Source organism: Labrus bergylta, chromosome 11 (assembly GCF_963930695.1).
Source record: "Labrus bergylta chromosome 11, fLabBer1.1, whole genome shotgun sequence".
In the NCBI taxonomy this organism is placed as follows: Eukaryota; Metazoa; Chordata; class Actinopteri; order Labriformes; family Labridae; genus Labrus; species Labrus bergylta.
This window is the reverse complement of record NC_089205.1, coordinates 15,436,158-15,463,524: the sequence shown is the minus strand read 5'-3', so window position 1 is coordinate 15,463,524 and position 27,367 is coordinate 15,436,158. Positions and strand designations below refer to the sequence as shown.

At 40.9% G+C, this 27,367-nt stretch overlaps 1 protein-coding gene across 1 annotated transcript; it reads right to left on the bottom strand.

Moving 5' to 3' along the window:
- Positions 1–217: 217 nt before the first annotated feature.
- Positions 218–25,530, bottom strand: vps53 (VPS53 subunit of GARP complex). The gene is made up of 22 exons (XM_020639975.3): positions 25,392–25,530; positions 24,899–24,979; positions 23,112–23,161; positions 22,952–23,018; positions 17,400–17,486; positions 16,695–16,810; positions 15,827–15,946; positions 13,843–13,921; positions 13,548–13,691; positions 13,291–13,433; positions 12,577–12,718; positions 11,700–11,798; positions 10,968–11,062; positions 9,786–10,028; positions 7,821–7,968; positions 7,414–7,496; positions 7,233–7,311; positions 6,808–6,956; positions 6,634–6,703; positions 6,348–6,485; positions 2,104–2,208; positions 218–1,622 (listed from the first exon to the last, which is right to left on the bottom strand). Exons 1-22 carry the CDS (start codon positions 25,476–25,478, stop codon positions 1,452–1,454), a joined length of 2,496 nt encoding a protein of 831 aa, XP_020495631.1. The 5' UTR covers positions 25,479–25,530; the 3' UTR covers positions 218–1,451.
- Between the last annotated feature and the right edge of the window lie 1,837 nt (positions 25,531–27,367).

Here is a 27,367-nt window from a genome sequence, read left to right as displayed (position 1 = left end):
TGGGGAAAGAAACGCCCTTTCGAGCATTTACCGGCTCCTGATTGGACAGACGATAAAAGGCAATCTGAGACGCGAGGCGGGTCATTGGGAACTTCTCCAGCCCCCTCATTCAAAGTTGGAGCGTGTTTAAAGCACCAGGTTGATATTTTTTCCTGGTATTGTGCACACTGTGCGACTGGAAGCAGCTACACCCAATTTGATGAAGCACACGAGACAATGGTGGCGATGTTTTAATCGTGTTCAACAACTGCCTGTGCAGCACACAATTTAGACATTACAAACGAGAAACATTTGATACCTGAAAGCAGGAATGTGTACATCGATTCGGTTACAATGTATCTACAAGGACTTGTTTAACTTAGAGGCACTAGCAGCATCCACATGAGGGACTATATTCATGTTACTTATTTTCATAGCAGATCACTTTTCTTTCCCAAGACTTTCATGTTTGGATTTACACTTTGCATTAGAACTTGCAGGAGCCGCTTCATGTTTTGTCGCAGTACTAAAGATATTTTTCTCCAAACAATATTGTTGGGAGTCTGCAATTTGCCCTGCAGATATGGAAGAATGGATAAGTGGACACATTGTTGCTGAAACAAGATAACAAAAAGCATGTTTTCAAGTCCGGACAAAGGAGATGTGTAGATTCAATTATCAGAGAATCTTTCAGACCGACCGCACATATATACAGTATATAATCCATTATGTCCCCCCCCTTCCTCCTAGACAATGGCTCAAGTTAAAAGACTTCAGAATGCTGGTTCTGATTTCTAAGTCAACCTAGATGGGTTTTAAATGCCAAGCAAAAGCACGTTTAGTCATGTCTGACTGAACGTGTTGGAAATGTAAAGATCCTCTTAGTCTCCTACTCCAGGACTCTAGTGACTCGAGTTAGACATTCACTTAAAGGGCCAGAGGTCATGCAAACTCTCAAGACAATGCATATCCAGTCTAATTGATTTACCTCAGTAACCCCCTACTTCAAATTGAAAGAATTGAGGAAAACCACGGTCAATGTTGTGATATATTTTGACAATAACATCAGTTTAATTTAAGATGAGGCTGTCTTTAATCATCCTAGGTATAACATGTCCAAAAGAGGAGACCCAAGGCTCTCTAAGAAGAAAGAAGTTAACAGCACTACATGAAGTCTTGAGTGCAAATACACAGTGGATCAATGTAGTATGATAAAAGCGTCAGACATTAGTGTCATGAAAAAAGAATTACAGAAATAAATGACATGTGCAGCAACAGAAATGTAGCAATTGAGGAAATTTCTTCATAATCCAGCATCATCTTGAGTTCATATTACTTTTCAGTCCTCTTTCTGCTCGTTAGTAATTCCACACGATAACCGTACATCATTTGTTTGAGATGAAAAAGGGCAAGAAGGTGCAAAGCATCCCATCCTGGGAGCCTTTTCCAAGTTTTTCAAGTTGTGTGTCTGTTCACAGTCTCTTCTTGATGAGCTTCTCTAGCTTGCGGATGCGGGAGGACTCCTGCTCAGGGGTGGGGGTACTGAAGGAAAGAGAGGGGCCTCCATCTGCGCCAGAGGGTGGAGTGGGTAGCCTCTGCCTGAAGAGCTCCAGCATGCTGCTCTGTTCACTGCGCTTCAGACCCTCCACACGGGAACACAAAAACAGAGGGTCAACCACAAAGTATTAAAAAACCTCGTACGGTATTAAGTACACGAGAGAAATGCATAATAAGAATGTGTTGGCTGAAAAGGATGCACAACAGGATTATGGGGACAAAGATAACAGCAACATTGACAGAGGCCCAACGAATAAAATGCAAAGTTAGGATCTATTTTTTAGGTCAGGTGTGAAGATGAAGCCAGCAGCTAAATAACATGTCACATCTTGCCTGTTTATTTAACACAAAATGTCTAGCACCACTCAGATTTAGTGGTGCTAGTACGCTGATTGTTATTAATGAATGGAGGAAGGCAACTGTTTTAGCCTGACATATTAAGCTAAACTAAACAAAGCTAAGCTAAGACAGCTAACCAGCTGCTAGGTCCAGCTCAAATTATTGTGACAGAAAATGGATACTTCAAAAAAACAAACCATATTATGCCTTTAAGTGAAAATGACCAACCTTCATGTCGAGAATCTTCTGGAAGGTTTCCGGATTCCCATCAGCCAAGAGCTTGATGTAGTTATCAACAAACACGACTGGCGGTTCATGTGGGGCCATCACCACCTGTGGAAAAGGAGAGTTTAATGTGGATTTCACCCCTCCCTCCTTTCCTGTGAACCATCATTGGACAACCCAAGAGATCTTTAAATGATCCCACATGGGGCTGCTATGGGCCAAATGAAGGAAGGGGGGGGCTACAACTGACAAAACCAAGTAGTGCTAACTGCAAACAAAGTGGATACTATGGTTCTATATTTAGTAGCCAAGTCCTTGCCTTTCCCCCTTCTTTTACACACAAATTACTCCATGCATCAGTGGTCAAGAAGTGGTTTTACCGGTAATTATTTTTGGGTTATAATGAGTCTGGGCAAAAATCTGCATGAAGGAAAGAAAAGTTTCACGGGGCATAAGTCGTTCTTGTTTAACAACTTTAGAGACTGGGTGGAAAACGTGGCTGAAAAACAGCTAGCATTTCTTGCAGCTGCTACAACGCAGACAGACCAACACATGGCTGACAGATCCCCACCTCCCCTCTCATGCATGTATGTATGCCCACATGGATCATCTCGCTAAATGTTTCTCCTTTCCTTCACTTCAAAAAAGACCAAAGCTAGCCTTTCAAACGGAACTCTCTTTTCACTCAAAATACATACATGAGGATGAGGTGGAAGCAAGAGACAGAAAGAGGGACGTGCAGGCATGATAAGTTCAGGTCTGTGTGGTATTCTTTTATTCTAGCCCGAGTGATTTACTTAGCAACTGTCCTGGAGCCAGGCCAAAGGAAAGGCCTGTGGGGACCTTGTAAAAGAGGGGAAAGAAAGGGGGAGAGGGAGTTTAAGAATGAAAACGGGCATTAAAAGGGAGAGTGGGAGAGCCTGAAGGGGGTAAAACATTCAGGCTGAACAAGGGTAGATTGAAGGAGGGGGGGGGGGGGGGGGGGGGGGGGGGTGCCTTTTAAAAAGTCCCCAGAAAAGAACTTCAAACTTCAGAGGAAGGAGAGAGAGGGAGAGAGATAGAGCTATGGTGGGCTGGGCTGGAAGAGCGTGGAAAACAGCCACGTCTCACAGGCTTCTAACGGGCCAGGAGAGGCTGTCTCAGACAGACAGATGATATCCTATGCACTTTGAACATAACTGAACACGAGCTCACAAAAGAGAAAACACAACATTTATTCAACCTCAACACTCACACTAGATATTTGTTTAAGACGGGAGGGATGGGTTCCGAGCAGGGAAATAAGAAACTCAAAAAAAAAGACTTCTGCTCACAGGAGCAAAAGTGAAATTTTCATCAGCTTCAAGATGATGCACTAATCCAAATTCTTGACAAACAATGTAGATGAAATGGCCCGTTGGAAAGAGTGACATTGCAATGACTAACCCAAAGAGAATGGTCAGTGGACTCTGAAAGTCCGCCTAGCCTAACGACTGTTTCAGCACCTTTCAGCACCTTTCAGCCTTCTGTATTTTGTTTTAAGAAGAAAAACATCATGGGTTGTTATTTGTCTCAGCAGAAAAACAAGACTAATTATAAGTAAGAGACAGAAACCCTTTCTATATAAAGATTGATCAACATTGTCAGTTGGGAGTTTCTCCAGTAAGCTGGCTTTGTTCTTTGTTTTGCTCTTAAGGAGGTGGGATTTACACAACATGTTGCTGTTACAAAAGCAGAAGAGGCTTGATATGGTAACAAACAGCGGTCCCATCCTTCCGTATCTCCAATTTCAACGCCCCCCCCCCTAGTTTCTGCCTTCCTACCTTTCATACACAGCGAGCAGGCATAACATCTTACCAGCCTGGAACAGAATGTGTGAAATGGGCTAGAGTAAGCAAAACAATGGTGAACACTGTGGTTAATTTGGCAGCCACAGAGACTGATCATCTCCCCTCACCACCTCCTCCAAAAAGATTCTAATAATAGTCCGTGTGTTCTCGTTGTGAAAACAGTTTGCTAACAACTTTGTTAAGCGATAATGTCATTGTTGAGTTTGCAGCTTGTTAAGCAGCTCCCGAGCAGCCAAAAACAAGAAGCTCCTCGAGGTCATCATTTCTTCACATCTGTTAGGATCATCAACTAGACAGTTTTGACAAGTGAGACATCATCATTTAAAATAAAATTGAACCAGAAAAAAAAAAAACCTCTTGAACCAGAACTCATAGAAAACACTATCAATTGTCACAATGAATTGCAGTGATTTGGTGGAGGGTTTAGCCGGATTCATTTCCAAGTCACAACATCAGCGTGTTATTCAAAACCTTTGCTGAGGCGAGACAGAGGAGTTCTTGTACTGACCCTCTTTGATGGGATTGTCTTTCAGGAACTTTGGTCTCGGCTCGAGAAGGAAGTAATTACCTGTGAGGAACCTTGGTGCTGCACAAAGCTGCTGGCTAAGATGCTTGTTGTACAGTCGTACAAACGCTTCATATCCCCCTTATGTTTTTTTATTTATTTCCAAGGTCAAAAATGTTACTCAGGAAAAAAATACAGAAATAGTTGTTCAGTCGAGTAGTACTCCCTTCTACATATTTAAAGCCTTCCTGATTGGTAAATGATAAAAACACGATCATTACGTATAACTTCCTTCTACAGGATATTTCCTATATGGGTCCGTTTTAGAAAATTCTTGCAGTATAGGATTTCTAGCCTCAACAATAAGTATCACTTGAAGGCCCCACACAGTGTGAGAGTTAGTCAGACCACACTCCAGTTGGCAGCTGAATTTAGAAAATAGAGAGTAGTGGGTTGATGGGAATGCAGCCTTTACTTCTATAATGTGACAGCCCCTTTAATGTGTGGCAGATGAGCGGAAATTCATGTGTATACATTCAGGGCATTTTTCCATGGACGGGCTTCAAACAGGCCGTATAGAACAGTCTGCATCCAAATAGAAAAAATGAAATGGAAGGCATGCCGTCTGCCATTGAGACAATATTTTCACAGCGAAGACTGTCTTAGCAAAATTAAAACAGGTCCCGTTTACAGCTATAAACATCAAGACAGTCTAACCATAATCACTTCAGGAAGGGGAGAAAAAAAAAAAAAAAAAAAAAAAAAAAAGGCCTCCCGGGAGTCTGAAGAAAATCAAAGACAAGGTAGGCGGGTACCCTGTGTGTGTGCATTGCTGTACACTTCAGGGACAGTTAATTAGGGTGGGGTTAATCTATGGCAGCCACATACCAGTGTCCTCAAGGGTCACATAAGGTAATTCTGAAGCACGGCTGTATCCTGTGTTTGCTCTCCTCATGGAAATAACAACATCCAAATTGTAAAAGCAGCACGCATGATGTTGTGTTTTTCATGAGTAGACGCATGGTTGCATGTATTTACTTATCAACTCACTTTCACCTTTCTGCTGGCTCAAGGTCAACCACATACTGTGTTAAGGCATATTGTGTGTGTGGATGTCTTGTGTTAGCTTGTCTCTCACTCATTAAAGCAGCACTTCATGAGATCCAATCCACATCTGAGGTGGGCTATTTTATGGAAACATACTTGTGCTATTGTGAGTGGGGTTAAAGACACAATTAAAGGGTTACTGAGTCCTAAAATAACTCTGAGTAGATAGTCTCCTCCAAGTGACTCAAGCAGGCGTTTGAATGCTGGCTCGCCATTCAAACCACAAACACTTGAGGGATAAATGTTTGTTCAGTCTATTGTTGCTTCTAACGATGGAACCCAAATCAGTGGAAAAAGCAGTCAGCTGCAGGTTGTGCCAGACTATTCTCGGTCGAGTGTTAGCGTCAACACCAGAGCTAAAATGTTTAACTGGAAATGTCAGAGATTCAACTTTAAAACTGCAGAATGAAAAACAAGAGATAAAGAAAGCTCAATCAAAGCCCAATTACACGCAAGACGATGCACATTTCCGAGCCTTAAATGGTCAGGAACAAAAGATTTGGTTGTAAAGATGTCCGGGCATGAAATTAGCCACCTCAGTTAATAAACTCTGAAGTGTCCATAAAGACTGAGCTGCTCTGGTCGTGTGTAAAGGTGAGCAATGTGTTCAAAGAGTTGGGAACTCGGGTTCCCATTAAAATCCATCAGTTGAAGATTCAGAGTTTATACTTGGAAGGTAAACTGTTTACATGGATCTCTACTTGCAGAGAGACTAATGCTGGTTGTTGTTTCAACATTGATCTAAAGACGGGTAGACACACTAAACCTGACAGGTGTCTGAGTGAAGCTGCTTGAATGGATCTCACCTTAAGGATCATTTCTGCTCGGGTCATGCCCTTCACCACTATCTTGGTGTAGCTGGCGGGCGCCTTGCGGTTCACCTGGGAGCCTATGGACGGCAGATCCAGCAAGACCGTCTTAAGGGAGTGAGTGTCCAGGAGGAGCTGGTGGAAAGGGATACACAAAACCGAAGTTTAAGCCACGGCATATATTCTAGATAAAACATGTGTACAAGCGCACATCGCCAATGGACAGCATTCATTTCCCCATGTAGTAATGCACATACATGAAGAAGAGAACACTTGAACTTACTTGTTCAGCTCCCACCATGCTGATTGGCTTACATCTGAACAGGTGGTTGATAAACTTGGGAATGAAAGAACTAAGAAAAAAAGAAAAGAAGTGACACATATTTCAATTTCAGGTACTTCTAACTATGGGTCATGTGTAGACAAATGATTTGTGCATGAATTCATTGTTTTGTACTTTGTGAACTTGATGCAGAATTGTGTGAAGTATTTGCGCGTGGAGGCCAGATTGTCTCTGATGATGGGAACGTTTTGCTTGATGTGCATGATGATTGACGTCACATAAGGACTCTGGTCACCCACATGCTCCACGCTTTGCCACGGCATCTGAGAGAGAGAGAGAGGACGAGACAAGAGAGGGAGGGAACATTCAGCATCAGACGGCTCCACAGTATTCTTTGTCATCAGGCTCGCATGAAAAAACATTTAGAATCCTCACTAATTAAAAGAAGAAAACATTTTTAATTGAACGTTTTCCAGTGATAAATGGTGGCAGACAAAACCAACATTGAATATAAATGTTTGAACGCATCCCTAATGTTGTGAATTCTTGAAGAATAAATGAGCCTGACTATGTCTGGTGTATTTGTGAGTGTGTCCAACCTTGCTCATGGCAGTCAGTGCAGGGTCACAGGCAGCATCAAGGTCTTGAACAAGTAGCTGGATACTATTCGAGATAACTCTAGAAAAAAACACAAATAATTGGCACCATTAAAACACACCAGGCTCCTTTTTTATGTGGGAAGGGGGGGCTTGTGTGTGTTGTAATGCAGTTGTCCCTTACGTGCTAAATGTGTCCATCTCCCCAGTGAGATTAATTCTTTCCACCAGGATTTTATCGACTTTCTCTTTAAGCTTCTCTTCCAACTGGAACAGATACAAGAACAAGAACATAAACACACAGAAAGGCTTCATTTTTAAAGAGAGCAGCCTTTAAAGTGAATTGGACTTATTGTTAAACACTGACTTAAACATAGTGTTGCACAAAACGAGCATAGATGAAACCTTCTCGGTAGTGTTGTAATCACTACTGCTACGGCGAGTTCCTTAAAATGCTTTTGAAACACAAGACAAACATCCTGTTACTGCTACATGATAGGCATCTCTTATCTTCTTTAGCATATATAAGATACACTTCCTGTTCCAATTAAGGCGTTAATTCTAAATAGTTGGTCTTGTTTGTGTGCGTGCCTGTTGTGTGGTAGCCAGGCAGTACTCCGCAGTGCTAAGGATGCTACAGATCAGGCACAGCTCGTCGACGGTGAACTTTGCAGCCTCTGAGCCTTCTTTTTCTTTTAGCAGACTGCTAATGGTAAGACCCACGCTGTTACTGCTGGATCTAAAAAGGAGAGATAAATGTAACAAAAGAGGGAGGAAAAAAAAAAAACAGCAGTCAAAGAGTGACACATGAACAGTGGGGTAAGAACAAAGAGGGGGAAATGCTTGTTGACAACATGATGAAAAATCACTTTCACAATAGGGAATAAGCTGCTGCAAGGTGTTACAACTTGTTTAAAGACATCCATTACGCTTTGAGTCTTGTGTGTTTTCAGTGTTTATGTTGGCTTTTATCATTTCATGCATTTCAGTTGTAGAGATCAGGAGGATGAACCCCCAGATGGTGTGTGTAGTTACTCCTGAACTAGATGTTTTGGAACTCCTGAGTCATGAACTTAACAAAACACTCTTTGTGTAAAGCATCTTTTTTTTTTTTTTTTATGACCACAGGTAAAGAAGGCCATTTTTAGTAACCAAGACACAACAGGCATCAAATATAAGCAGACACAAGTGTTGGTATGTTCAACCATGAGACTTCAACAGCGACCAAGCACAATAATAAACGTCATAACAGAGACTGGTGGGTAAAAACCACAACACAGTTCAAGCTTCTCTGGGGGGCCCCCCTTCTAAAAGTCTCACAAAAACCAATTCCAAGCACACCACAGTGGACAACCATGTCTGTAAGTGCACACACTTTCAAAGCGTCTGAGTGCATCTTTGTAGTGCTTGCATGTATGGCTGAGAATATGGTACACATTAGTCTGCAAGTGCAAGTGTGTAATTAGCATGCATGCATATCTGAGACGTACACAGAGCATGCCTGTGTGTGAACAACGCAGCCAGCAGCGAGCTCTAATCTGGCCAATGAAGCCAGCGACGTTTTCACTGGTGGCGAATTAGGCTCTGCCACAACATAACCAACTCCAGATCCCTCATAGCATGCCATCCCGATCCATCAAATAACAGCGAGCACTGAAGGCATTTAAGTTTTCAAACTAAACTCCTAAACAGGCCAATCACCATACCAAGAGAGTGAACAAGTGAGGGCGTGACATGCTTCTTTGAGAAAAGTTAATTCGAAATAAATCTCTGTTTGTGTTACTGCCCAGAAAATAAGCGATTCTCATGGAGAGAATTCCTGAAGCAGCAGAAGAGGATAGAGAGTGAATGCTTGTGCGGATGTTTGTCAGCAGGAGGGTGTGTGTGGATACTCAGTGCAGTATATCATTTATATAAACAGCGCAGTGATGTGTTTTTTTGGAGTAGCATGTAGGATTCTAGCACAGCAGAAATCCTACACAGTAAATATTAGGATCAAATAATTATTTTGTTGTTTTTCTTTGTGAATCAGACTTTAACTTTGAATTGATTCTGCTGTTAGAATAATGTTTAAAGGGGTCACTAGGTTTGAGGTTAAAAGGAAGACACATTTTCTACTGAGAGTCTATCCTTTTGTAAGAAGAAAAAAAAGGGTAATGTTTGAAGGGAGAAGTTGAGGCTTTTCTCTCTCTCACTTTGAGTTTGCTTTCTGAGTGCCAGCAGCTACTGGCCATTAGAGCCAATTCCACCTTGGCTTTAGTAGCAAACACACTTGCTCTGTTTCAGCCAATATGGAAATGGTTTAATTCTGAAGTTGTTTGATTTGGTGGTGTCAGACATGTACAATTGGTGTCAACTCAGCACCTTGTAACAGTTTATACACTATTGCCTACCCTAAGAATCTCTGTTTTAGCTCTGCTATTGAGGGAAGTTCACTCATCAAAAAACCACAGGTACCCCTTTCTCCATGTGGACAGTATACATTCTCCTATGTGAGAAAGCACAACTCTTATATTTGTCTCTTTCTTTACATGACCATAGCTGTGCCAGTCTTACTTGGGCAGGTTGCCAGAGAGTATTTTCCAGGCGTATTCTCTCAGAAATTTCTGGAAGATGGTCGTGAGGGCAATCATCGGTTCTCCGGTGCTCAGTTGGGAGCACTGCACCATGCACTTCTTGTAGTAGACAAAGAGGTCAGCGCAGCTGGGCAGGACTGCTCCTCCCTCCTCTGTACCCGCCTTAGGTGGGCCTTGCGCTCGGAAGTCAGACACAAACCGATCGATCAGCTCGCCCAGGTTCCTGTAGAATCATCACAGACAGGTTCACACACACAAATACAAATACAATATGCAAACACTAAGGGTATTAGTGGCACATTAAAACATGAAATTAATCAAATATAAACATATGATTGGCTCCTAACACTTATAAATAAATAAAAGGACAAAATAACAACCAGATGGAAAAGGATCCAGACTAAGCATATCAAAGTCTTTACTGCTACAGTCAACAGATCTCTGCGTGGCTCATTCTCACTGAGTCCTGGAACTAAAGTCAAGTACAAAACATGCAGTCCACTGTTCTCTCCTGTTATGTCCCACTTGGGACAAGCTGCCTGTTTAAGGCCGTTGGACTGAATGAACTGAGGTTGTAGTTGTGGACTAGGTTCTATCCTGCTGCCCTGGATGGACCAATAGCATTTAACGCTCCACAGAGCCGAGAGCCAGGGGCTGCATGCAAACACGGCAGACACAGATCTGTGTTCAGTTTTAGGAGCGATCATCAAGGCTGGGACAAGATGGGGAACAGAAAGAAAACACAAGAGCTACAAAATCTTAAGACAAAGAGATTTAGATAAATAAAAGAGGCAGAAAGAGACCAGAGAAGGGGGGTACCGAAAAGAAAGAAAAAAAAAAAGATGTTGGAATGAAAATAGGCAGATCTGCTGTGGCAGCACTTATTCAACCTCCTTCTCTTTTTCTCCCAGCGTCTGTGGTCGTGCAGCTAATGGGAAACATTTCTGCTATAGTAGAGACAGAGGCTTGAACAGGAACAAGAGAGGGAAAGACACAAGAGGCAATGAAGTAGAATGGGAGGTGAGGAATCTGATTTACGAGTGGGCCTTGGAAAAAGGATGCGTGTGCCAGCTTTACGCACAACCTGCAACTGATTCTGAGTTTGTGTACCACAACACAGTTTGGTCCTGTCTGCTTGTGTGTGTGTGTATTTGTTACTCACTTGTCTTGAGATTCTATGTAGACGTATAGATGTGCTTCAAAGCACTTGGAGACAATGCCGTGGAAAGGGTTGTCCGGAGCTTTTGGCTTCCTGGGCTAAAATAATTATGAAAAATGAAAAATTAGTGAAATGACAAGTTTTAGTCATTGCTCTTTCAACTTCAAATCACTGAGTTTATGTTTGACCACTAACTCTGCATTGTCTACACTGCACACAGCTACCTCTTTGTTAGCTCCAACCAACTGTAACGAATGCAGTCAAATACAATAGCCCCACAATAACTCACGACTCCAGGAAGATTATTATCTTCTTAAGTCCACTTTAAAGAGATGTTGATTCAACTTTATGGTCCTTATGGAGGCTGCAGCTTGTGGTGTTAATGAACTGTGTTGTGATATAACGACGGATTACATCATTATGAGGCTTTGAAATTAGAGTGGAGAAGTTTTACCTTCTTGTACCTCATAAACATGCAACAATAAATCTATGGACTGTATCTGCACATTTAGTTTTTAGACTAATTACCTTTAATAAACGATGTCATTATTGATAATTTAGCCAACAGACTGGTCTGCTCTTTGTCTGTCTTTTGTTTTGTTAAAGTCATGATTAAGAGTTGATGTACCAAGATCTTTCAGACAGGCCCAGAAGAACACGTCTTTGCCACACAAGCACATGGTCGTTAGTTGAAGAAGAGGAAGTATCATCCCCGGTCATTCCATGTTGGCTTACCTTAGCCAGATCCTCATCCTTCTCTGTGCCAACATCTTCGCCTTGCTCGTCCTCCAGGAAGGGGTTAGTGGACTCTAGAGGGCTCTCTGGCCTCTTTTGCTGTAAAAGAAAAAGATCAAACTTATTTTTTTTCTAACTTATTGGATCCAAGCTCACAGTACTTTTCTCTAAATATGACAGACTCTTCTAAATAAATTTCAGGTTTGGCTGCTTTCTTCTTTATCTAGTTAGACTGTTGCGTAGGAGGCTTCGATGAGACTTCTCCAATTATAAAATTCCACTGAACTGATTGAATTACAGAGCCCATCAGGCATGGGTGTCAACTGAACTTGACACAATAGGACCTCTGTTTAGCCTAAATATCAGCAGTTCTGAACATGCTTGGCCTACTTGTGTCCAAACAATTATATATTCATAATCTGCAAGTTCAGCGCTTATTGCTTCCACCTACACACGCCGACATGACCTGAATTTAAAAGATTCACTCCAGGTTGTGACCGAGAGGTCTCTGTCAGGGACACAAAGAGCTACAAATCAGCACTTTGGTTCTACACTGTGGTACAAACAAAGTCACATTGAACACCTTTGTTTGACTTTTCTACATGCTGCCTTCTTGATTATAATTATTTTGTTGTTGGTAATTCAGCACAATGTTTGAGTCTGATCTGAGAGCAAGGGAAACAAATATACAAAACGCCCTCACTAGGTTATGTTTCACAAAGGTTTGAGTATATGTAAGTGACTTTAAAATGAAATGATCTATTCTATTTGTACATCTTCAGCTTGGATACTATCAATAGTTTATTGAGTTGTATGTACAGTGTGTATCTTTGTGTGTGTGTGTGTGTTTGTGTGTGTGTGTGTGTGTTTGACTTACTCCAGGTACGTCAGTCAAGGTGCATCCTGTAAAACGTTTGGCCAGAAGACCCTCAAAGTTTGTGGTCCTCTGGATAGCAAACAGAAGCAGCTTCACCTCGATCTCCTTAGCACGTGTTCGCATGACTTTAGCTAGCTCCACCCTTAAGAAAAACAACAACAAACAAACAGTTATCAGTTAAATGATGTACCAATGAGGATCAACAATAGATTTTAAAATTAGAGGCAACAACAAAAGCATGCACAAACATTTCTCTTCATGCTATTTTTCCACAGAAAATTCTAAGATGTATATGTTATGATGTATATGATGTATATGTTTGCAAGATGTATATTTGTATAGTCAGTTGCAGCTGGGGCAACAAACACATCGGGCCCAGTCTCTCTGCTGTTGTGTAGCTGAGGGGAGAAGTCTAAGAAGTGAGGCCACTGGGTCACTGCTCATGTAGGCCACCTACGTCAACTTCACTGGAAGTCTGCCCAGCATGCAACAGCAGAGTGCTTCACTTCATAACACAAAAAAGCACCACAAGCTATTTCTCAAATCCTGCCTTTATGTTTAATTACATTTAATTTATTGTCTTGTGGGCAGACACTACTTATTTAAGTATTAAATGGGCTTAACCACATAGCATAAATTTGAGTCTAAGATGATTTACAATGCTGGGTCTTAAATTTTTATTATACTTTATTATGGTTGTGTGTTTGTGTTTACCTGGTGATGTGACAGAACTCTACAGAAATGCGCTCGGTCATGCACCACTCCTCTGGAAACATGCGTCCATACTTCTCATCGTAGTCCACCAGCTGCCGCTTGATCCAGGCATAGCGGCGGTCGATCTTGTCTAACCATGCAACCTGAGCAACAGGGGAGGATACTTTTCATCAATAACTAAATACTGCCTTTGAAATAATTGATTGACCATTTTTAGATTTGACCGTATAGATGGTTCAATTAAAATTGTAACTCACATCTTGGTTTTCTTGAAATAGAACCAGATACTCTGAAAGGTGTTGCCTGATAAACTTCTTGATGACTTCCTGCTTGATGCGTGGGTCCAGCACATTGGCTACCAGACAGGCGTCTCTCAGCACATTACTGGGACCTCCTGTTCTCTGTGTGCATCGTGAGATTAAAAAGTCATGAAATGAACAAGTGACAACACGACAAGAACATTGTCTAGATTAACACAAATATTATAAACGTGTCTAAAGACAAAGAAAATTAAACAAATCTGCAAATCCTCGTTTGCACTCAAATATTCACCTTGGAGCCCTGAGCGGGGAAGGCTTCTTCAAAATCTGCCAGGATCTGAGTCCCCAGCTCACTCTGTGCAGCCTTTACCCTAGAAGAGAGAAAAACCAACGACACATCATCATCATCATCATTTTCATCAATCAGTCAAAGATCATGTTTGATTTTGAGAAGTTAAGTTGGAAGCAGACAATAAGCACAAGCCTTTAACCTCCTTTGAGGCTTTAAATACACTCAGGTACAGACTTTTTATTGTCAACAAAGTTCTCTCTCTTTTCTTAGTCCAAAAAGTTTGTTTCAAACTGAAAATAATCAGAAAGCCAAACATACAGTACATGTACCTGATGGTTATGATAACGTGTCAATTATTTCCCCATTTCAATCCCACCATCAGTACACAACTTGCAAGGCAGTCTTCATGCACACATTGTCTTGTATAAATATAAATACACCAGCTCCTTGTCCAGTATAACAACAATGAAGACATGTGACAGAGAAATGTTTATAATGAGGTCTGAGTCAGTAGTCTACCCAGAGAGTCCACGTTTGACGGAGAGCAACCAGGCCGGGTTACCCAAGGACAGCGCGAAAAGCCGTGACAATCATTTGGAATAAACAGGAGAGGGCGGAGAGATAACCACAGATGGATGCCAACAGAACTAGAAGCTTTCACTTCAAGTCCCCCCTCTGCTGGCAAAAACACCCAACTCTCCACCTCCCACCGGTCAGCACGAGTGTGGAGCAGAGTGTGTACACCTCTTGTATCTGACTGAGAGCAGCAGGTCTCACTGTGTCAAGTCCGTGGCTACACCTTAGTGTCACTATCTGCCAGCTGAAATGTGAAATTCGACTGTGAGACGTTGAGGCAGAATGAAAAAAAAAACCTTCAATCAAAGTTGATCCTGTGCATAAGGTGACAGCTTTACTAACACCATTTGGTCACACTTCCTGTCAGGAACAAAAAGGTGGGTTCTCCCTCCACTCTAAAGAAGGCATGAGGAGGGAAAGTGTCACAGGGAGATATATTTAGCTAATAACCATGCAGATTGTTTCATCTTTATTTTTTCTAAAGAACTAGAAATATCATATGAAGATATGATGTCTGCCCCATATTTCTCACAGAGACGTCTTGATACTTTAATCACAGTTTGTGTCCAGTCTGCTCTGTCTTCATATCTTCCTCTTCTATCATCTGTTTCTCCTGCAGAGTCACTTCTTCCACGCAGCTGTTACTTGGTATGAACAGTATGAACACTGTCTGCCACACCTCAGTCAAAACACAACTCAAGGTCAAGCTTTTTTCTTTCTTTTTTTGGCAGCATTATTTTGAACCTGAACATTAACTTGACTAATGTGTCCCAAATTGATTCTTGGAAGAAAAAAAAAAAAAACAGTAAAAAATGGAAACTGTGGGAAACAACATCATAACAATGCACTCTGTTCTGTGTGAGTGTGCGTGTGCTTAAATCTCTGTGTGAGTGCTTGACTGTTTACACAAAAGACCCCTCGCAGATTCTCTCCCCAGCGTAAACAAACATTCCGACATGGTACCAATAATTACAAGTTACGCTGTTAGATTGATAGACATGTTGCAGGCCTGAACAATAAAACTGAAGATCGCGGAGTTATAAATGCATCCTCCAGGCGAACAGGCGCAGCACGCGCAGAGAAACAAACGCCCTCACTGAAGAATGCCTTTAATCCCCTCACAATAGAAGCAGCTAGTTTCCTTCCTGTGTGGAATTGTGCGTGTGTGAAAATCTGCATAAACAGGATATAGTAGGCAAAACACCTCCATCCAAATACGGCAACAACTCTATGGAATGTTTCAGCTGTAGGCCACTTTTGCAGTTATGCTGCTCAACAAATACCCTTTAATAAGTTGAATGGAACAACATGCGTGGACAACCCTGTTTGTTTCTGCTTACTACATAAGTTAGAACACAAACAAACATTTTTGCGTGTGCGTAATGTACAAATGTTGCATAATAGCTACCTCTCAGAAAGCTGTCTGATCTGGGGTATGCCCATGTACTTGTGGAAATGTTCAAGCACGTTGACCACTCCCTGCAGCAGGTTGGCCACCTCCCCATACTGCCTCTTTCTGGTCATGGCTCTGCAAGGTAAAAAACATGGGAATTATTTCTATATCAAAAAAAACAATCTGTCGTTATATTCATCATCACTACTAGTAGTTACCCCTGAAATCAATCCTAATAGGCTAAAGGTGAAAAACCAAACCCTTAACTTGACAGTAAAGATGCAGATTACAGATATGGATACTTAAGATAAAGATGAGCACTTTGTGAAGACTGCACAGTATTGTTATTTTGTTCACATCTATCTCAACAAGGGAGAAAGTCGATAAGCTGTTCTCCTTGTTTTTCAGTTAAATCAGATGTTGCAACAGAATGAGTTATCATCTTTTTTTCTCCCACTTCTGTGATAATGTGATCAAAATTACTTCAGGCAGGTTTTAACTGCAATAAAAGTTGATTCCCACAGCTACAGAGAATGTGAAGAATTGTAAGTGCTTCTTTTCCCTCAAATAAGAGAATGGGTTGGGCCACATGGAACTGCAGTTTTGAGCACGATCCCTTTACAGGACAAGGGGTCCTGGTCCCGATCCACCAGCCGACAGTGAGTGGGCTTCTGGGTGGAGGATTCATGCTGGGTTCTTTCAGGGTATTCAGGCTTCTCCCCACAGTGTAAAGACATAGCAAAGACATTTATTTTCTCAGTTTCCTGGGAGGTATGCATGCAGAGTTGTCTGTCAGCCCCCCCTCACCCTGCCCTACTGAGAATAAGAAGTATAATACATAAAATGATGATACACAGTATCTGTGATATAAAATTGTACCTACTCTAAAGAGTCAACGCCCCCTGCTAACATGTGCAGGTGGTTGAGGGTAGTGATGGATGTAGTGAGGTGGCGCTTGGCATGGTCCAGCTGCTTTATGTCTCTCGTGATCTCCTTTACCTGTGCAGGGAGAGGCACAAGTCAGACAGATGGGGCCACATAAGAGAGAGAATGACAGAGGAGGGAAATAACAGTTAAGAGATGAGAAAGGAAGAAACAAGAAGAACGAGAGGAGTTCACTGCATGGAGCAACAGCAACAGGAAAAAGGAAAAAGAGACCAAACTGAGCGACACACCCTCTGGTTTGAGAAACAATTGCTTCTACATGCCTCCTGAGGGAGGGTCTCCTACCCAGCCTACTGGCCTTCCTCTGACTCTTATCGACAGTCACGCAAAAAGACACACACACACACACACACGCCTCCATCACTCCTTTCCCTCTGCCACATCTCACACACACACACACACACACACACACACACACACACACACACACACACACACACACACACACACACACACACACACACACACACACACACACACACACACACACACACACACACACACACACACACACACACACACACACACACACACACACACACACACACACACACACACACACACACACACACACACACACACACACACACGGAAGGTTCATTACCTACAGCCTACTTTAGAGTGTGTGTGTTTGTTTACTTACCATTTGTTCAGACTTCTCCGCCTTGTCCTTGATGTCTTTTATTTTGCCAAAGAGCTGTCCGATGGCTATCTGGGCCTCCTCCAAAGCCTGTTGGGGAAAATAAAGAGTAATATATAACATACCAAGAGGACACATTGTTAACAACTATATTAATTTCTGCATGATGGGCAACACTACACATGTCGGACAAGGACTGATGATTTTATACCCGGGGAATTGAGGTCCCTATCTTAGCCCCTCACTAAGAACACCTGAAGTTAAAAAAAATAAATAATAGCAGAACCAGCACAACTGTTTCAATTAAACATCGAAAGAATCACATACTGAGAACAATGTGGACGTCTTTGTTTAGCATTGTGTGGAAAGTGCAAATCAGTCTTTAGCTTCAGACTTCTTCCTTCCACATGTTCATAAGACAGACTTCTTAGTACCAGCTTCTTCCTTACACATATGCAAACACATACAGAGACTGAAGAGCTGCAGCCGAGCAGCTTCAAGTGGCGACTGTAAAGTTTCCTTTTGCGAAACACCTTTCGCTCAAACAGCTTTTTCTGTGATAGGAGCAATATCCTGGAACTCGTTACCTGATCACTAGAAATTTAAAATCAAGGTCAGTTCAGCAACTAGACTTGTAGACATGTTTATTTTTTTTGGAGCTATGTCACAGCTAAATGTGTGTGTCAAAAATCAAACAAGCTAATTGGCTGTCCAACTGACAGGCTATCACGATATGTGACATTGTGCGCTCTTAGGTTGACACATGAGCCATAAGGCTAATCTCTGCATAAAGGCTGTCACCATAAAGGCTAAAGAGCGTATTAGCAGTTTTAACAGCCTATAAAAGCCAGAGATGATTAGATAACATCAGACAGTTACAATTGCTAGATAGTTAACGTGCTGTTCTAATATTTCCCCATCATCTGACACACCAGCTGCTCTTTGATGCTCCCAAACAGAGATTGTGCTCCGACATCTGATTCCAAGATAATTGGCTTGTCTTGGCCCCTATACTGTGCGGCACAAGTCTAACTTTCCCCAGACTCAGACTCACACACACAGACAAATGCACATAAGGAATGCTAACAGCCGGCACCAGCTGTGCAAGGAATTTATCACTTTTACAAGCACTGGCAGCGAGCAAGCAGACAAAAAGAAATGGTGCACAAACGCACACAAACATAAATAAAGCTTGCACTGACAGAGGAGGATTCATTTCCCCTTCCTGTGTGTGGTCAAAGTGCAGGGCTTGGTGTCAGTGTCATGGACACACAATCAATGTAAAGACAGCGCTATGGTACAAGGTCATAAAATCACAACAAATCCATGTTGGCATTTAACCCTAAAACTTTTTCTACTCTGTTTTTTTATAGGATTTTCTGTCAACAGAAAATACTTTTCTTCAGCCAAGATGAGTAAATTATGACGCGTAGCCTGCATGTGTCCTTCATTCTCTAGTGCTTCAAACAACCCTTTGGTTGTTCGGTGAATGACTAAATGAATTGGAAAAGTGTAGGCGACTTAAATGATTACTCTTTGATCTGAGAGTGACGAGGAAGAGAGTGCCGCTGAATCTTTAAAGTGGTTCCCTGGAGGAGTTCTTGAGCAAACAAAGTGAACGCAAGGGAGGCCAGAAGCTCCAAGGCTGCAATTGTCGCTCATGCAGACTCAGCTGAGTCAAACTGGCTCACTTCCTAGCGCTCATTTCCTGCATTTAGCCTTGAGGAAAGCAGAGAAGAGAGAGAGAGCGAGAGAGAGAGAGACCACTGCCCAGAAGGCGCCTCCATGCCTGAGATGTTATCTGCTAACACACACATGCACACAAGTGTATCCCTAACAAGGAACAAGCAGGGCGCTTCTATCCAAAGCTTGAACACGCTTTTGGATGCAGTTCACCACTCACTCTTAAAAAGACAGCCGAGCAGCTTTAAAAGGTACTTGTGAGTTTAGGGCCAATAACAATAAAGCAGATCAAACAAACAGATTTATTTTTTTATTTTTTTTTACAGTTGGGAAAGAGCCTGAGCACATCCCTTCATGTGAACATTTACAAAGACTGTTTAGAGAGAAGGATGTTTCTGAATACATTGGGTGATGCTTTGTATAGAATTAAGCCCCTTGGTGCTAACATGTGTTTTGTCAAAGCCTTGTCTGACAGAAAATAATATCCAAGGATCCTTTTTCTTTTTTTTCAAATACTTGATGTTCTAAAAAGCAATATGTTTATTTTATTCAGTTGCTTCACTTCTTCTTCAAAGTTGAATTCCCCACCGCTAAATTCAGACTTGGAAAACAACACAAGCTTCTGGCTAAGTTGGTGTTTTCAGATGATGTGGTATTTAGATTTAATAGGCTTTACTGACACTGAGTCACTTAACATAAAAGAGAGCGAAGACTGATAGAATCTGCAGAGTGTGACCCAATTTTCTGAAGGAATAAAAATACATAAAAAGAGAAAGTTGTAAAAGTGGCTTAAGCATAAATTAGGAGACGGGCGAAAGAAAAGTGACGATGCAAGACAGCTCTGAAAAGCATGGAAACTTGAACATGCTGTGAACGGACCCTTTCTAAGATAACATTAAATATTTACATTAATGTCTATGCTATAGGGAGACCACCCAACACTGACGGCCTTTTAGTAGCACAGTCACATACACGCACTAAAGAAAAAAGAACACACAGGTAAAGAGAATAAATGCCAGGATATCAGCCATGCAAGCAGCACAGCCTTATTATTAAGACGTGGTAGTGTCTAGTGTGTGTAAGTGTGTGTATTAACAAGAATTTTGAACGGCAGGCAGTAACTAATAACAAATGTTTGGTCTCGTTAATGAGATTCTCAGACTTCCAAAAATAGATTCCAAACAAAATGCCTTCACGTTCCTCATTTTCAATACAAAACAAACAATGAACAAAGAAGAACCTCTCATTAGAGAACGATAATGAGCTCCTGTGAAGCAGGTGTGCCTGTGTTGTCCATGGCAACGGGCAGCTGAGAACAATGTACAGCATAATGTGTGGTATAGGAAGCTCTCGTCTGGCACACTACGACTTCAAACTGATACTTTAGGTGATTGTGTTTAAAGTGGTGTCTGGTGAGGAGAAGATTCCAACAATGTGTGTTCACTTTCAGCACTTTTTAGGGAACATAATTTGTATTCTTTGTAACCACATGAAATCCTGTGAATTAAAACGATTAGTCTGGATTGGCCACATAGGAGCGCTGTAATAGTACTGGGTTTATGACAGAGTTAATGTGATTATAATTAAGTTTGTCTCTCTTATAACAGTCACTCATGCTGTCTGCTAATTGGCTTGTAAAGTGCGTCTGTCTTAATGTGATGCAATAGCCATGTCAGAGTATTTACTCACTGAACAACGGATGCAAAAAAAAAAGGACATGGAATGATAATAAAGCTAACGTTTGCATTGTTTTCTAAAAGGAAAGCAAACATGGAGCTATTTTATTGCCAGGTAGCAGCGCAAACAACACCCTGAAGATCAGCTCCCGGTCACATTCCCACACTCTCAGTCGTGCTGAATATCATCATAGTCTGAGTTGGGAAATCATTCCCAAGACGTACTCCTACATCTCTAAATCTTTCTCCATGAACGTTACCGTCTTGGGTTTCAACTTTAGGATTGCGTTCAGTTTAGGGAGTGAGTGAGTGAGTGAGTTCAGTCAGCAGCAGAAATGACTAAGATGCTGATCTTGATGGTTTTATTCTGATGCTGTTGTTATGTTTCAGTCACCATGTTGAAATGAACACCTCTCCATCTTTCCATCTGTCGAAAAAAAAAAAAAAAAAAGTCCTCTGGAAATGTTGTAACGCCACTGTGTGGTTGGAAAAACACAAACTAAAATGATTGTGTGTGACTGTGTAATGTTATTGGTCTGGACGGGATTTAGAGCGTTTCCTGCTACCAAACGGTAGCTAACAGGGGAAAGACGGGGCCACCAGGCCAGACTCCCTGACGACAACACACACCTAATCATGTCAACTGGTTCCGAAATTACACAGCTCACCCGTCAGGTGTCACATTCCCCTAAACCACAACTCCATCGCAGAGAAAAGGACCTGGATTAAGTCAGTAGGGATTGTTCTTTTTCTTTATGCACCCACAAGAAGAAGCAAAAAAATGTGAAGTCTGGGTTCAGAAGAAATTGAAGTATTTACATACAGGGATCTATTTCCCAGACGTGCTTTCCGTAAAGAGCTGCAGTTTGAGCAGTGGGAATGGCTCTGAGTCATCTTGTCCTTTTCCATGGAAGCAATGTGAAGAGGGGAAAGAGCAGGCGAGCGGGAAGAACAGTTTTTTTTCTGGAATTGGAGAAGACTATGGCACCATTTTTACTTCAGCAGAAGGATAATTTTTGAACACCACAAGTGGCAAATAGGCCTGCTGGTGTGCTCTGCATGTACAATATGCAATATGCAATAATTTTACTAGCCATGACAACTAGTCAGATGAATTGTAGAGGGACAAATTCAGAGTAAATGAATTTTGTCCAAGGTCTACTCAGCTTCTTTGGTTCTGCTTACACATTAAACAAACTGGGTGATCTGATCAATGCTATAAGTATGGCAGGTCACAGCTAAAATTTAAATGCATTTCCGCAGGTGACCACTTGTGATTGAAAGCCTTTCTTCTGCTCCATGAAACAAACCTGTACATCATTTCATAATACTCATGATTCCACTACAGCACTGTAATGAAGTGCCATTGAATGAATGCCATTACTCCACCTTTGAACTGAATCACAAAACGGCATGATATTGTTGTCCCAGTAGTGATTTTGCACAGCACTGTGGCTCCGCAGTGACTTTTAAACTGAAAGGATGCTTAAAAGCCCCAACTTGAACTGACAGTGTAAACAGGCAAAGAGAGAGTGAGACAGAGAGATGGAGTGAAAGAGAGACACTGATGGCAGAGGCTGCTTCGTAAAGTGCCTAACTGGCCATCAGTACTATTTAACTGACATGCATAGTATACGCTACAGCGGGAGCAATTTGGGGTTTAGTGTCTTCACAAATTATACTTCGAGATGGGACAGCAGGAGCCAGTATTGGACCCCTAACCTTCCAGTTAAGACCAGTGAACCCGCCGCAAGTTGACATGACATAAAAACGTCTTTGACATTGACGCCTCGTAACTGATACAGTTAATTGTATGGACCGTACTGCAGACAGGAGTCTGTTAAAAGAAAACCAAAATAATAAGACCAAAAGAGTTACACAAAAAAAGAAATGAAATCAGGTTAGGAAGACAGCCAAGTGATCTAACACTCTTTATGTCGGCGGTGCACTGGATACAAACTGCATCAGTGTAGCTCAGGACCAAGGACACTCTGCTAAAAGAATAACAAATGTAGTTGTTTGTGGCCCAGACCTTAGAATTTGAACAAATAGTCACGTAAACTCTAACAAATCTTCATTGGATCTTGAGTGCTATCCAACCTGTACTTATCGCTGTTCACTTGTGATCAGATCACTCAGGACTACTTTTGAATACCAGGTGTAAACAGGCCTTATGTTTCCTACAGATGAACTCACCTGTCTGCCATCCTGGCCCACATTGGTCTGGCCTCTCACTACTGTCCTGATGTTGTCATCCAGGCGCCTATCAAATGTAACATGAATGGAGCAGTTAATCAAACTGAGTTTAAAAGATTTACAGGAAGTGATATATTGTAAAGTTAGGATGTGGACTCACCGAATCTTCAGACGAATCTTGTTTACCACATCATCAATATTAGCGAGAGACTGAGACAAAAAAACAGAGACACATAGTTAATGAAGTTAATTACTTTTTTTTTATACATCCTCAAGATAACAATGTTTTATGTAAGGTGGGGAAAAAGTGCTGGGACTTCACAAGACAAATAATACAATACAAAGGTTAGAATGGATGGGTTATACTATCACTTACGGACTCTTTAGAATGACTAATGCCTTGTTTTATAAATAACATCCTGGTGTTTAATCCTTCAGCTGATGTGATGTGTTTCATATTTAGCAACAAGCTTTCTAAACTTTGCTGCAAACTTTGAGGCTTTAACTGCATTTTTTCATTTCAAAAAAAGATGGCTTTGCTTCAAATCATCATTTCAGTTCTAATAAACCTAAATAATCTATGCAGGACAGCTTTATGACTGACCTGTTCAATGTTTAGAAATAAAAGACATTAAGTAAGAATGCATGCAGTTTACCAGGAGCCCTTCTACACTATATGAGAACAAACTATCAGGTAACAGTGACCTCTTATGGACGTTGAGTATACAAAATCCCAAACGTGGATGAAGTAGTTTTAATTTAAATAAAAATCAAAGATGATGTGAAAAGCATTTAGTTAAGATGAATAAACTCATACTTTGTCTTATACATGTACACATACCATACCTTCAGATATTTGAATATAAACAATGCATCACCTGCTTTTTTTTTTAGATGAAATTGTTTGATTTTGGTTTATACACTTTTGTGTTTTGTTGTTTCAGACAGAGCGGGGACGTGCCCGCCCCTTAAGAAAAAAGCCACAGCACCAGCACTTTATATATAGAGTATTGAACTGAATATCTGCCCTTGCACTTTCTGCACTTTATGATGCAACTTGTTTGTCTTTTTATTATCATTTATACTGCCTGTCTATATGTGCTGCCACTGACAAGAGCTGCTAAACAGTTTTTATAGCAATAACAATAAAGATATATTCTATTCTATATATCTTGGTATAGTAAAAGTCAAAGACTACACGCTAAACAATCCACATGCATAACATTATTTTCTTTCTCTTACTGCTTGGTTTAAGTGGTTACTGTTTTTTGCTCGCAAAAAAAAAACCGAGTTCAACCATGTGTGGATTTAGAGTTTCACACTGTGGTTGATGCAAAATTGTATGTTTTAAACATCAATTTTTTTAAACAGCTGGTAAACATCTTACACGGCTGTGGCTCAGTTGGTGGAGTCGTCGCCTCTCAACCGGAAGGTTGAGGGTTCGATCCCCAGCTGAGCAACATGTCCGATGTGCCCTTGGGCAAGACACTTAACCCTGCATTGCTCCCGCTGCTTCAGTGGCGGTGTATGAATGGATTAGTGTAGTACTTACTCTCTGATGTACGTCGCTTTGGATAAAAGCGTCTGCTAAGTGAATTGTAACTTTGTATATTGCCCTCACATTCACATTAAAAAACAGTGGCAGCTCATTCTCATCCAGCTTATTCAGTTTTATGCTCTAAGTGTTACAGTATACTGGCTCACTGAGAGCTCTCTGAGACACCTGAATAGATCAGGACCACTGTTGATTGAACACCATAAGGAAAAGCTAAACTTTCATTGTAACATATCCGAATGTTGGCTGCAAAAAGGGCTCAATTTTAAATGAAACTGCAAATTAATTTCTACATAACCGACCGACCAACCAAAGACAAAACTGTCAAACTGCTTATTTATCATTGGGTGTCATTGTGCAAGTGTGTCTGCAGATGTGTACATTAAGCCCACCTGCTCAGTGGGGAACAGTGTGTTGATGTATTCAACAGCATTGAAGTCTGCTCTGTCCAGGGGGTCTTGGCTGGGGAACACCTTTGTACACAAAAGAAAAAAGCGGACATGAGAGTTATGATGACCAGTAGTGTATTGCTATTATGCTATATGAATGTCTTAAAGACTCTGTAACATACAGTGGAGTAAATCAAACATATTTTTGCTCTACAATCTTTAAAGTACCTTCATTAATTATACATTATATACTTCTTTACGTAAAGGTCCGAAGCGGGTTTTTTCGTTTGCGTCATACTCTCTGAATAAAATACTTTAATGAAGTGTAAAATACATAATTTTCCCATAGGTCGTTTCACATTAGTGACACATTAGTGACACATTAGTGACACAGGGAGTCCGCAGGTCGGGTTAGCAGGCTAACAATTGGCCTTTTGCGACTAAACCAGCAACTAGGCTTTAAAAAATGCCAAATTAACAAGGTTAGACCGGTTACCTGTTCAATGGCTAGTTGCACCTCTGGGGTTAGATGCAAAATAGCCTCCAAATCCTCAGCAAATTCAAATTCTTCCTCCTCCATCATTGTCAAAACAAAACCGGAGACCTCTCCGGCATACCACTTCCTGGTGACGAGGCTTCTGGGATACCAGATGACATGGAGGAACGGTGCTTTCAAGTCTGTCGGAAATCAGAACTACATCTTACGCCTTTTCTGTCCTCTCTTTATTTCGAACGATTAAAAAAAAAAAAAAAAAAATAGATGAAAATGAGAATGAACAAACAAATGGAAAAAAAAAATCTGTTTAAAATAAAAAAAAAAAAAAAAAAAGCTAATTTCAATATAATACACATCTGACTCGAAAAGGGATAGGAAGAAGCCTAGGCTTGTCAAGTCCTACCCCCATTCTTCACCATTAACAAATGCAAAATCCAATAAAAATAAACTAACATCTCTTTACTGTCTGAGATAAGATGAAAATATGTTCACAGTCAAATTATTTACCCGAAACATTAGGCATAAACATTATCCAACAAACATGTAAGCACCACAAGTGTTTGATCTTATATCTGTGCCTATGGAAATGATTAATTTCCTGCTTGAGGTACGTTAATGAGAACCTCCTATCTGCCTTAACCACAGTCATTAACTGTGATTCATTTATTAGTTTTACACGCTTACCAAATGCATACATTTGTGGGATTTACTTGGCCTAATCTGTGCCTAAACAGTGTTTGTAATAGGCTTATAGCCATCCATATATGTAGTTATATAGCTACTAGGCTACATAATAAATATGGTAGACTGATTTTAATTTTGGATTGAAAAAAACAAAACAAAGAAATCTCGGAATAAGAGATTTTACAGTTTAGCGTCAGACTCCACAGGGGGCTGCAAATGTCTAAGTGAAGAGAGGTTCTCTGGAATAAGTGTAGTTTTTCTTTTAAACTATCATAAAAACTACTTGGCTATACACAATAACAAGGGAATACAAGTGCAATGTAATAAAATGTCCAAACTCAGTTTCAAGTCTTCCCACTGTGTGCCTTCAAACACTCTCTGGACTGCTCTGCTCTGATCTTAATACCACATTGTACCATCTTCTCTTTACAGTGACAATTTCACATTTAAAAAACGGCCTTTATAACAACCCCCATCATGAAATAACCTCACTTCAGTAACATATTGCTGCTTCTGTGCACACATGGCTATTAAAGGAGCAGCAGTGCCCCCTGCTGTTACAAAAAAAAAAAAAAGAAGCTTCACATAGACACACACTCTGCCATAAGCAACAGCTTCTAAGAATTACACACTGCTCTGCTCTACAATAGTTTGTTTAATTCCAAAGAGAGACAATATAAAAACACAAGAGAGCTTTTGGTTCAGCATTCAACGCAGAAGAGAAGAAACATGGAAAACAGACAACTGGAGAAAGCATCAAAGAACAAGGAGAGTTGAGGAGCAAAACATGAAACAGAGAAATAGACAGAAATGCTTGCATCAGGTTTTCTATGATATTATTTATAGGTATAAAAATCAATAATGGAGAAAGTAGGAGAAAAATGAGAAGGAAAAGAGGTCATAAGAGTGATACAGGGTCACTATATACTTCATCATTTGTTATCTTTAAAACTGAGAGCAAAACTTCTAAACGAAGAAACACTTCAATGAATGTATGACTGACTGACAATGTTGCAAATGTCTTTAATAAAATTGTCATAATTCATAAGCAAATAAATGTTCAATATTGTAGATGAGGTAATAGTAGAAAACGGTGAGACTGTAACACGTAAGTAATTAATTAAAATCGATGAGAGAAGGAAGGGAAATGATATGGTTCTGTTGTGTCAGTTTGTAACAGAGCAGCTGTCAGACGATATCAATCTTTCCAAAAGAGATTTTATGGCATGTCAGTGTCAAAACACATTCTGAATGGTTTGGTGATTAAGATGACAGTGTAAAGATGTTGCAAA